The sequence below is a fragment of the Hesperophylax consimilis genome, chromosome 31 (genome assembly GCF_061612785.1).
Source record: "Hesperophylax consimilis isolate HC1 chromosome 31, BYU_Hcon_1.0, whole genome shotgun sequence".
NCBI lineage: Eukaryota > Metazoa > Arthropoda > Insecta > Trichoptera > Limnephilidae > Hesperophylax > Hesperophylax consimilis.
The window spans coordinates 4,346,939-4,359,744 of record NC_142866.1 but is presented as its reverse complement, the minus strand read 5'-3'; the positions used below and the strand labels follow the sequence as shown (position 1 = coordinate 4,359,744).

The 12,806-nt window shown below is 37.7% G+C and overlaps 1 protein-coding gene and 1 long non-coding RNA gene across 2 annotated transcripts in view; both read right to left on the bottom strand.

The window, feature by feature from the left end:
* LOC149409356 (uncharacterized) overlaps positions 1–5,972 on the bottom strand; it is a 62,394-nt gene extending 56,422 nt beyond the window's left edge. Inside the window, exon 1 of the mRNA XM_089649784.1 lies at positions 2,603–5,972. Coding sequence (XP_089505910.1) covers positions 2,603–5,972 — 3,370 coding nt within the window. The remainder of the gene's footprint in view (positions 1–2,602) is intronic.
* Positions 5,973–6,010: 38 nt separating this feature from the next.
* LOC149409355 (uncharacterized) overlaps positions 6,011–12,806 on the bottom strand; it is a 115,690-nt gene continuing 108,894 nt past the window's right edge. Inside the window, exon 3 of the long non-coding RNA XR_016305174.1 lies at positions 6,011–6,143. This is a non-coding gene — a long non-coding RNA (uncharacterized LOC149409355). The remainder of the gene's footprint in view (positions 6,144–12,806) is intronic.

Below are 12,806 nucleotides of genomic sequence, written 5' to 3'. Positions count from 1 at the left end.
TTCTAGTTTACAGGTTATTTTTATGTTTCTGAATATCTATCTGTGAACATGAATAATTTTCTGTTTTTTTGTTATCCTCTTATGTATATTGTATTACTAAGACTGTTTATGTTCCTCAAATAAATAAATAAAATAAATATAATTTTCTGGAATTTTGGCGACAAGTTTCAGACAATAAAACTACATTGTAACATAATTGATGTTACATTAAATATTCAATAACACTTTTTGATTGTTTACCGGCATTCCGACATTGTAACAAATAAAATAATTTGTATTATTAAAGGGCGACATTAGTGATTCACCTAATTGTTTAATTGAATTAGAACTTTGTATCTTAAAAGACAAAAGAGGCGCCTAAATTAAAGAATTTAAAATATTTTTAAGCCATACAATTTTCAAACAAAAAACATGTGACTTTACTTCGAGGTGCTTCGATTGATGTAAAAATAAAAATCGAGAACCCGATTCTTTCAACTCCTGGGCATCTTGGACTGTCGATCAATAAACGTTTTATCGATAATGTCGGTAACTTGACATCGTTCCCAAGCTTGACTACGTATCGCTTACGTACAAACAAAAGTTGACGTCGAATAAATTAAGAATACTTGTCATTGTGAATTGTTGTTTTGTTCATTGGACGATTTGCAGTCATGCTCGGGAACGATGACAAGTTACCGACATTATCGATAAAATGATTGCTATATTCCCTGGTCCACCAACCTTGCTTAACATGTCTACAACAGCCGTTCCTAACTTAGATGCGTGAGACAAAACGGAAAATCCCATGGAGAAAAAAATATCTCAACTATTGAGCAGAAATCTTATCGTCTGAAATCTGAAGCAGGAAAAACTCTCGGACGGTGATAAGCTGATAGCACAGGTTTTCGGCCATAAATTCAAGGTCAACGCAACTATTTTTAGCTGGCAACCACAATATCTTTAAAAATGGGTTCATGAAAATTTTGACTGTTAAACAACGAGCTACGGTTTTTTTGTTCTTTCTCAATTGTTTAGTACCTAATCTAAAAAGGCAATAACGGGAAGTGACCGGTTAGTGGTTTGGTTGAAAAATGAATAGGATTATCACCCAGGCGTCGTAGGTTTAATTCTTCAGCTAGCCATGTCCTACATCATGATACCATCAACATTTCAGCTTAGTATGATGGTAGTGAGAGTTTTTAAAATATTGTTGGGTTGTGTAGTAACACGGGAATGTTTAATTTCCCTTAAAAAAGAAAATGTTGATTTTCTAGCAAAAAAAGTTTAAATATACAAATAAAATCTGATAAAATAATATCGAACCATTTCAAGTATTATTGTGTCATAAATAAAATGATTTTTATAAAAAAGCCACAGCCACGAGTAAGTGCCTGTCATGGCGCATTAGTTTGCTGATATTTGGATGTGTTGGAATAACGCCCTCGTCAAGAGAAATGGCATTTCATTCCTTTGCACGACGCTTCAATATCTCTTTTATATAAATATGTCTTATTGAAGGAATAAAGGATAACTGCGAATGGTTACAAATAAGGCGTTTGACAAGTACCTATAAGGGTGCAGCTCATCAAGATTTATCCATACACTGACACGACCAAGATGCGACGAATGCTCAATAGCGCCCGATGGAAGCAGTCCCGTCTTACCTATTCAATTAAAACATACAATATTCGATGTACTTTGTAGCAGAGCAATCTGCGAATTTACAATCGGGTAACATTGCAAAAATTGCAATGAAGCTTGGCCCAGGTGCTTGATCAGGGTCCATGGAGATTAGATTATACCATTAATGTATTGTGCATTGGATACTGCATACGCACGCGCAGTTCTAGCTGCACTGAGACTTGTGGCCTTTGCACGATGTTGTGTATTGGATATTGGTCCAGGTCTTGAAGCGGAACTGCGAGATTAAAACAATTGAAGATGTTTTATTCCCAAATGTTGATAACAGGATATAAAATTTCGTATCATTTATACATCGATATTATTTTATATGTTCAGTATTTTTTATGTTTATTTCCACTTGTTGCACAACATTGTTTTTGATAACAAATGTTTTTTTTATATAAATCTAGACAATATTAATAATGAATTGGTAAAAAGGGGGCTTTGCCCGAGCGCTATTTGTATGCAAACGCAATTTAATTCAGGCTATCGGATTCATCCATTAGGACAACGCTCTGACCGGCATACGGTTATTTTAAACATAGGCAGGTCAAGCAGGTCAAGCATGGCATGTGAGTATTTTCAATTCTTTACGACTTTTAGAGTATTTCATATCTGCCACGATAGATTCGATACAAAACAAAGTTTATTTAAATCAAAATTTTGAAAATTTGAGCAAGTTACTTTTTAAATTTAAGAATTAAGCTATACATGTATATAAATTAATCAACTGTTAAGCATAAAGGTTGTATTGTTATGCTTGTCAGTTGAACAAAATTTGGCCAAAAAATGAAAAAGACCGAGAACGGCGATTCAAATACAAAAAATAATAAAATGGCACTGATCGTCGATCATCAAATGTGATTAGAGTTGGAACAACCCAAGCAAAGTATCTGCCAGTCTGTTTATAATATTAAAATCATAAATATGTACTTACTGACATGCAGCGCGAATCCTGGGGTTAGCAAAAACAATATAAATAGTAGTGGTTGGCCTCGCATCGTTATGTTCCGACGACGGGCCCGGCGACGCATGGGCTCCCGGCCTTGCTCGGGGGTCTGCTCGAGACCCTTTTCATCAAATTGTTCTTGGGACTGCTGTGGGTCCTGCTGCGAGTCTTGCTCTAGTACTTGTTGTGTATCTTGCTCTTCTCCCTGCAAGAACTGCTCTTCGTCTCGCGCAAATACATCATCTTGGTTTTGCTGTGCATCCTGCGATGTACTTTGTAGAAGAGCAATCTGCGAATTTACCATCCGGCAACATTGCAACAGTTGCAATGAAGCTGGCCCAGGTGCTTGATCAGGGTCCTGTGTATGGAGACTAGGATATACCATTAATGGATTGTGTATTGGATACTGCACACGCACGTGAAGTTCTAGCTGCACCGGGACCTGTGGCCTCTGCACGATGTTGTGTATTGGGTATTGCTCCAGGTCTTGGATCGGACCAGCGAGATTAAAACCATTGAAGGTGCTTTCTTCCCAAATGTTGATAACAGGAAATACAATTTCCGTATCATTTACGCATCGGTGAAATAACACTTCTCTCATATGGAGTATTCTCTGTAATCGAGCGATTGACCTCGATGTGTGTGCCCACCGGGCTGGAGTGCCTAACTTATGAATTCTTCGAACGAAAATGCTTAACACTTGTTCTTGCTGTTTTCCATGGGTTATAAACAACTCCCGCTGGGCACGAAAACCCGACATTTGCTCCCGTATGGTCTCAGGGGCTAGCAATAGTTCTTGATTAAGGCGTACGCCAAAAAATTCTTCCCACAAAGACATTTGCAGAACTTCTTGACGATTGATTCCACATAGAAAGGCCAATTGGATGTTTTTTATGGCCTCCCGCTGGGAAAATGTGTCAACTGCATTTTCATGTCTTGCTCCGAGTTCAAAAACGTGATCACTCAGTGCTCCAGCCAAACTAATTTGCTGAACTCTTTGCGCTCCTAAGAAAGGCACCAGTTTAGCTAACTGGTTTCGTTGATCCACTTGGCAGTTCTGTTGATAAATCGGGATCAATGATAGAGTTTGAAACCAATGTGATCCATCGTACTCAACAAACTTAAGTTCACCTAGTGATCTCTCAGCTTCAACGCAATTGGCCCCATATCGCAGTCTATTACGCTTGACGCGTTTTGCTACGCGTCTTTCCCTTTTCCGCTCCGTCTTACACTTTGATCTTTCACGCCCATCGCGCTCGGGCTGTAGTCGTCGTTGATATTGTCCAGTACGCTCGGTCTGACTTCTAAAATTTTCACGTTTTAGGTGATCTGCCACTTGTCTTGCCCAATTACGCTCAATTCGCTGGGTCTCATGTTGCACCAGTTCCTGTTTTATATTCTCGGTCTGTTGTCTTAGCTGCTTAATTAGACTGACCTCACGACTTACTCGTTCATAAATTAAGCACTCAGTTTCCAACTGTTCTAGTTCACGTGAATCACGCTCGGTGTTATGGCGTACATGTTCTAGTGCGATGCACTCTGCCTCATAGAGCGACCACTCACGCTTCACGCGTTCAATCTTGTGCCTCACTCGTCCCCTTCTGATACGGTTACCCTGGTTTCGCATTCGTGCAATACCTGCGTATTGTGCCTCAAGCCTCGATAGCTCACGACGCGAGAGTTCAGAATCATGGCGCATTTTCTCGCGCTCTCTCTTGAGGCGGTCTGACTCGCGTCGTGTACGCTCGCGTTTCATACGGTTGGTCTCGTAACGCCTACATTGATGCTTACCAAAGTCTACCCCATTTTGAGAAAGATCTCGTTCATATCTTTCAGCGTTAAACCTTTCCTCCACTTCGTTAACTTTTTGAGCTGCAATCCATTTTTTTTCAATCTCAACTTGCATAGCTTCGTATCGTCTCATATCAACTTCATTTTCTTGATTTACTATAATATTTTCGTTAACCGTACTCATCGGGATAATCTGAAAATCATCGTATTGAACAATGCATTCAGCCTCATATGCTTCCTCTTCTCTGTTAATTTGTTGGTCTTCTAAGTCCTGTAACGAGTATTCTTCATTTCTCTCCTCCCCTTCTTGGCAATCTGGATATTCCCGAATATAGCCGTAGCTTTTTTGTGACGTTTCCGCAGCTAAATTTTCTTTAATTTCATTGACGTACTGTTGATTTTCTTCACACTTTGCCCACATCTTGGCCCATTCCTTGCAGATCCACTTATTTTTTTCACTACTTATTGGGGACATCGTCATTGCAGCTTCGGGATGATCCTCTTCATATTCTCTTTTCTGCTTTGCCTCGTGCATTGCCAAAAAGTCTGACCATTCTGGGAAGTCGTCGCTTTTATGTTGTATAATTTTATCTTTTTTCACCTCAGGAACTTCTGGAACCTGAGTCTTAAACTGTTTTTGAATCAAAGCGAGTTGATGCAACCTCAGAATTTCAGCAAATGGTACAAAGTTGTCAGGATTTCTCTCAGGCTCTTTAACCTGGTCTTGTACATTAGGCGTTTCCTGACCTGCTCCATTAGATATTCCCTTAGATTGTTCATTAGATATTCCCTGAATTTGTTCATTTAATGTTTCCTGGCTTTGCTCATTAGACGTTCCCTGAGCTTGTTCAATTGATGTTCCCTGGGATTGGTCATTATATTTTTCCTGACTTTTCTCATTAGATTCTTGCTGAGCTTGTTCATGAAATGAATTCTGACTATGTCCCTTACCTGTTCCCTGGAATTGTTGATTAAATGTTCCCAGGGCTTGTTCATTAAATATTCTCTGGGCTTGTTCATTAGATATTTCCTGACTTGGTTTATTAGACGTTTCTTGGTTTTCTTCCGCATGTTCATTATTTTCGCTATTACTAACGTTATTGTCAACGGGTGGTTCTACGGTACTGGTATAATTTTGTCCTCCAGATTTAATTTCTTTTTGACCACCCATATCCGATTCATCGGAACTGCTGAATTCTTCACTCTCATTTTCACTATAAGAATTTTCCTCGGAAATGTCATTTTCAATTGAAGAGTCGTCGCTGATTAACAGCTCTCTACAATTTATTAGCATATTTTCTTGTTGTAATATATGAACCTCCGCAAGTTTTGGATCATTATCACGTGCACATTGGGCGTTCATCGCATCATGACGGTTATGATAATGTTTATTTGGATGTCCTATTTCGCTTGGTTTGGCCGGGTCAGTGGTAGAGTCGGGTAAGGGTGGCAGCTGCCTCAGCCGAGCCTGTTCTTGCGCCCGCCTTCTGCGCCACATGCGGTGGGCCACCCGGCCACCGAGGCCCCGTCGCACCCCACCCGTGCGCCCCCCCGCATCCACTGCCATGATGCTGTCCTGCCAAGAGCAACTGTTCTCCCCCTCCCCGTCCTGAGAGTGCCGCCTCTGCGTCCCCAGAAGGCCTCGCTGGCCGCACAGCTGCTGGGGCCGTCTTTTTTTGCGTCGTCAGTCTCGCCGCACTGCTTGGCGGTCCCCCTCCGTGCCTCTGTTGGTTCGAGGCTGAAAAAAAAAAAAAAAACTTCACATTAATCACTGCACCGATGAGACTGATGTCGATGACAGCGTGGGTATACAAATGAAATAAAGTTGATTATAAAAAATATATATATTTGTTCAAAAAAAAAGAAATTATAATTTTACGTAAGAAGGTACAGAACTACAAAACAAAAAAATAATATCAGTGGTGGAAAGCTTCAACTGTAGCTAGAGAGGTGTGTGGATGCATGGTGGAGTGATGAAATTAAATCACTGGTCTCAGAGAAGAAGAAAGCATGGTTAATGTCTGATAGCGGCTGGCAGTGCTTCCCATGAAGAGAGGGATCGAGCGAAAGATGTGTTGGAATGCAAGAAAAGAGTAAGAGTTGGAGCGAAGGAACGAAAGACATGCCCGGAAGAGGAAGAGGGAATCAAAATTATAGACCGCTTCCAAGAAAACATTAAATTGTTTTGGAAGGAAGTCAAAAGGACCCGGAGTGGTCCAGAAGACTGAAGCATGAAAGTGATAAAATCGAAGGATGGAAAAATGTTGACGAAGAAATAAAAGAGAGATGGATAAATTAATTTGAGGGAGTCTTCGAAAGTAACACGAGTGAAAGTGATTCAGCGGCGAATCAGATATGAATGATGATGGGACGAATGTTATCAAAATCAGCATGGATAAGATAAAAAATCGATTAAATGTATGAAGAGTGGTAAGGCTGTCGGTTTCGACGATATTGCTACTGAATATTTTAAAGGAGATAGCCGTATAATTCTCACATGGTTGTGTAATCTTTTTAACCAATGTTTAAAGGAGGGTTAAACGCCTTTAGATTGGAGAAAGCTGTGATCATGCCGTTATACAACGGGTCAAGTATGGAATGTGGGAATTGTAGAGCTCTTATACTGCTAAGTTGAGGTGGCAAGCTGTATGTAGAATTTTGATTTAAAGGGTAAGAAAGGAAACAAAGGATACAATATGGGATGTGCAAGGTGCTTTTATGAGTGGAAGGGAGTGCATGAACCAAATCTTCTCATTGCGTATGCTCACTGAGAAGTTTTTGGCAAAAAACCAGAAACTTTTCTGTTTCAGTTTTCTGCCTTTACAAAAAGACGAGCATTCGACCGAGTCGACAGGAAAAAGCTATGGAAGGTGTTGTATGGAGTGAAAAAAAATCTCACACAGGCAATTGCGTCTCTGTACGAGGGAAGTGTTGCATGTGTTAGGGTGGAAGGTGGTTTTACGGGGTGGTTTGATATCACAAAAAGTGGTTAACAAGGCTGCGTAATGTTACCGTGGTTATTCAATCCATACATGGATAATTATATGCAAGAATTGAAAGAGGTCGGATTGGGCACGAATTTGAGCAATCTGAAAGTATGTTGCCTGTTGTATGCTGATTGCTAACAGGATGGAAGATCTACAGTCTTTCTACAGTGTCTAAGATGAACGAAGTATTTGTGAAAAATGAGTTAATGATGAATGAAGTAAGTCTAAAGTCATGGTGTTTGAGAGAGAGAGAGTACGAAAACAGTATGCAATATTGTTGAATGAGGAATACTTGGGTAGGTCGATGAGTTTGTGTATTTAGGAAGTATGTTCTAGAGAGATGGGAAAGCTGACAGAGATATTTAAAGAAGGGTAAATTCAGGTAACTCCATTAATGGAGGACTGAACGCAGTTGGCGCTATGGAAAATTGTCCAAACAAGCGAAGCTAGCAGTCCACAATGGAGTGCTGGTACCTACCCTGATGTATGGAAGTGAGGCATAGAACTGGCAAGGAAGGGATGAAAGTAGACTGATTGCTGTAGAAATGAGATCCCTGAGGCGTATGTGTGGTAAAACCATGTATGATCAAAGAATAAAGAGTGCTGATGTACGGGTAATGAGTAAGATTAAGAAAGAGACGCCTAGATGGTTTGGGCATGTAGAGAGAATGAGCGAAGAAAGGAGTGTAAGGAGAATATACGATGCAAATGTGAATGGTAGCAGAAGTCGGGGACACCCGAGGAAGGCATGGCACGACCAAGTGAATCAGATCGCGCCATAGAGTCAGAATAATATAAGAACTATAATTATAGATTGGACGGCCTCCGTGTTGAGTGGTTACAGTCCTTGGCTACGAATCCGGAGGTCGCGGGCTTAAAGCTTGATTAATGTATTTTATTTCACAATGTATTAATTAATACACTATATATTATAGTGTATTTGCGGGATGTTTCAAAGTGGAAAAGTTTTCATTATCGCTCTAATGAAAGATCACAATTCACAATCGAAACGTTGTTAGAAATGGCCTAACCTAACCGCATTCCTCTTCCCCACCTCCTTCTCCTACCCAGTACCTTCAGATTCACTACATACCTCAATTGAGGACGCCATAGTCTCACTGGTGAGTGAGACTGAGATGGTTGGGAGCAGTTGGGACTCTTGTGAGGTACTGACATAAAAATATACTATAGTAAAGTAAATCTCCCGCTTTCCGGACAGGTGCTTTTAATAATTTTTAGGATAGTGAACTATTTCTCAATAGCGTTTTAGTTATAAACTACAACACTCTTTTAAAATAGTAACGCTGCATTTTGATACAAAATCACGAAGTTAAATGCTATCGGTAGGTAAGTATCGGAAAAAAATGCGAGCATGTTAAATCTTTAATAATTAATTACTGTTTTAATGTTTGAAATTAAGTTGATTAAAAATCGATAACGTCATATTCCAACAATACCTTCTTGATCCTTTTTGCTTCAAGCGTTCAGCATTTAAGTATGCTATAGGTATGATTGTATAAAATACTTATAATATGTTTATATAACAACTAATTATTAATTTATACTACATAAAACTACACGAAATTCCCATTAGAAATAAAAAATTAAACTGATATATTATTGGCATTACCAGTTGGAATCCGAGGAATGAAAACAGGTCAAGTAAATTTTCAACAAATTAAATTTATCAATCTGTTGATTTATAGATTAAGCGTACTGAATTCCGGTTTTGACTCGACCATTTGGCGTCCGTCGGTAAATTTGTTTGTTGCGTTTGACAAACCCATCGCTCTGAGAGTGGAGACACGACCTACAATAGCCATCCCAAGCTAAGGTGTGAGCTACCGTGTTCAGGCTGAATGACCTGGGGAACAGTATCTCGAACGGTGCCTCAGAGAAACATGATGAGGAGTATTTAGACCTTACCCTAGCACACGGGCTGGAATGAACCTTATATTTCCTTAGATACTCGTGGAATGAAAATTGGACCATGCAAATACTCCTTCTTTCCTCGTGGGGTCTTTGGGGAACCAAGGATTGTTGGATTCTACCCTTTTATCCCGACAATGTTCGCGTTGATTCACGTGATCGTGGTTCCTACTACGAGCTGTCAAATCGGAATAATCAATATTAAGGTAGGTACTTATAGGCCTGAAAAAAATTTGAAAAACGTAATGTCAATTGTCATTGTGTAATTCCTTATTTGAAATAAAAAAAATGTTACTTGAAATAAGTACCTACTTATAAATCTTTTGATTTATAAGTAGAACTGTCGCCGCAACTAAATCTCTCGTCTGAGGGCGCTCTTAATTATATCCATTGTTACCTTTAAAATTATTCTCAAATAAAATCATTTTGAAATAACATAACATATTAAATAGCTCACGATTATTGGAACTTTGGTATCTCATATTTGGAGTATGTTCTGTAATGTGACATAAAATAGAAAATGTTTGGTTTCTAATATATTTGACACAGTTTGATTAACTGTAAAATAAATATCTGATTTCAAAAGTTTCCTTGGAAAATTATAAAATATCATTCTTTAATTACGAATTTGAAATAGGACAGCTATATTTTTTTAAATGAAGGATAGTATTATCTAACATCCAAATATTATTTTTAATGTTTTGTTAATTATAAATATTACTCCACAACAGATGTTTCGTCTATCCGACAGATAGACAGTTTGAATTTGACGTATTCTGCGATTTCGCTCCAATGTCTTTGTTTTTGTGTCGGATAGCTTTACGTAATTTTATTTATGAAATATTTGAAGAAAACCACATTTTTTAACTTAATATTTTTTATGCATTATACATTTGAAAACTTGACGGAGATGAAATCCTTCACCCTCGGGTACGCAAATCATCTCTCCTTCCGTCATATTCAAGTCTCAAGGTTTTAATGCCATTTAACGTTATAGGTTGCTCAATGCTCAATGTATAAATGATTGCACAAGGCTGCTGAGAGAGGGGGGTGAGAAAGTGGAAGGCGGAAGGTGGCGGAGCCCCCTGAGTTTATAGAGCCCCACAATTAGCTGCCGGCTGGAGCTCCGGGCACGTGACTGGCCTACTGATGCGCCGGATGAATAAGCGAATTCGAAGCCGCCCTGACGGCCAAATGGAAAAGATATGTCAAATATCGAAATACATTATTCCTCTCTTTCGAATCGGGAATAAATCACCCGGGGGGGCGGGACGACTGTAATATCCGGGGCTGTTTTTTTACGTAATTTATTTTTGTCGAATACTTCTTTTTAATCACGGGTTTTCGGCCATATCAAAGTATTAATTTTCGTGAAATTAAACAAACACTTCATATGAACCAAAATAAAACAGTCACTATTTTTAAAACGTTATTTTTTTTACTGAATACCTACTTGTGAAATTTCAATCGCAGGTTGAACCACCATTACGAACCATTAATTTTATTAACGAATACTTTTTCCACTCACATTCCGCTTAGGTATACCCACACTGACTTCTTCAGGGTAGTATAATATAATTTTTTTTTTTTTTTTTTTTTTTTTTTCTTTTCTTATTAACACATAGATATAATGATATCCTCACTGGGATCTCCCGTGCTGAGGATGTCATTTACATGTTATAATTTAATTATAAGAAATTAATATTACAACAAAGTATAATGTAGTATATATATATTTTTTAAGTAATTTTAAAATAAGTAAGGTACTGTTTTTTGGTGTAGTTCAGTTGATTCTGTTTTAGTCTGTGTTTGATTTCAGTAAATTTTCTATTTCAGATCTTCCTATGTTAAGTATCCAGCTTTTTATTTCAGATTTAAATGTTAAAGTGTTGAGGTTTTTGAGTGTGAGTGTTATTATCAACTTGATTATAAATACTGCTCTAAGGATGATTGGGTTTAAGTGAAACTAGTAGAAACACATAATACATCAGATATTTAGCGGTTAATGTAAGATGCTTGGCCCATTAAACTGTTTAAAAGACGTATATACTTATCAAACCATTGAAAATAAGGAACAAACTATTTGGCGTAGCACCACAGCACCAAATGGAAATAGCATCTTAATGTTAAAATTCAAATTGATTCAATTCTCCAATAAATCGAACTTCATTCCATAGTTATTAATTTGCTGAATATATTTCATGAAGTTTTTTTTCTGAAAGTGAAAAGTAATTATTATTGTTCTACGTAGTTTTAATCGCTAATCATTTTTACTTTGAGTAACAGACTTTTAGGGCGTCAAACGCATTATTAAGCTGCCTCTTGAACATCGAGCAGACAGACAACTTAATTTAATTATCCGATTCTTATTCTTATTCTAAGCGATCCTTACCATTAAAACTATGCCGGGTACAACATTTTAATAATGCTAATGCTTCAACATAATTGTCTTATAATGTAAAAATAATAAATAAATATATTAATTATAAATATACGAGTATCTTATAATTATTAAATTATTTTTTATCTTACTTTCATGCTGCAAACGACTAAATCCATCTGAAGACGTTCTATCCGACACGCCATAGATTTGGTGCATTTTGACGGGCTTTTTAAATTTAGAACTTCAATAATTCTTTTAACTATGGATTATGGAAACGAACTTTAAAATACAGAAATTAACTAGTATTTATGTAAGGAGTTCCATACTCTCCTTAGTTTAGGAAATTCCGTTACTCACGATTTTTTCACTATTCATCTGAAATTATTAATCTAAGATTATTTTTTCTGCTTTGTTTGTTATTGATTATGTGTGTACATTCACAATATATCCGTCATCGACTTTCAAAAAATTCTGTATAAAAAAAGATTGCTTTGCGATAACATCGAAATCTAATATTTATTACTATTCAAAACATTGTGACTTTTTATCATTTGTAAATTTTGTAACTATTGTCATTACCATTAATATTCACTGTAAGCACTATAGTTTAGGTTTGTCATTATCGTAATCATTGTAAATACAGTCACTATTAAAACTCTGGACACTTAAGTCAATATTGTCTGTTTCTATTTATAAGAGTCACAATAGTCAATTTATCTATTTTAGTCACTATTCGTCTGCAGCTTGTAGGCATTCGTCGCTTGAAAAACGCCAAAATAATTAAGTGTAACATGATTATGAGATTTATTGAAATCAAAAGATGTATTGAAAATTTTGGACACTTATTCATGAAGGAATTGAACAGTAATATTCAAGGCATTGATTGCGCATAAGGGTAGTATGAGGAGGTACATGCCATGCAGAATGTGGTAACGCTAATGACGAAAACCAAATAAACGGATAATACTGGGAGCACAGATAAACAGAGGTTAAATACCAGCGCTAATTTAGTCAATACGGTCGGGTCTTCCGAGTCAACGATTGTTCGGCTACTCAGTCCTCAAGTACTCAACAGGGTCCGTAATGGCCAGGGCGCTTGGCG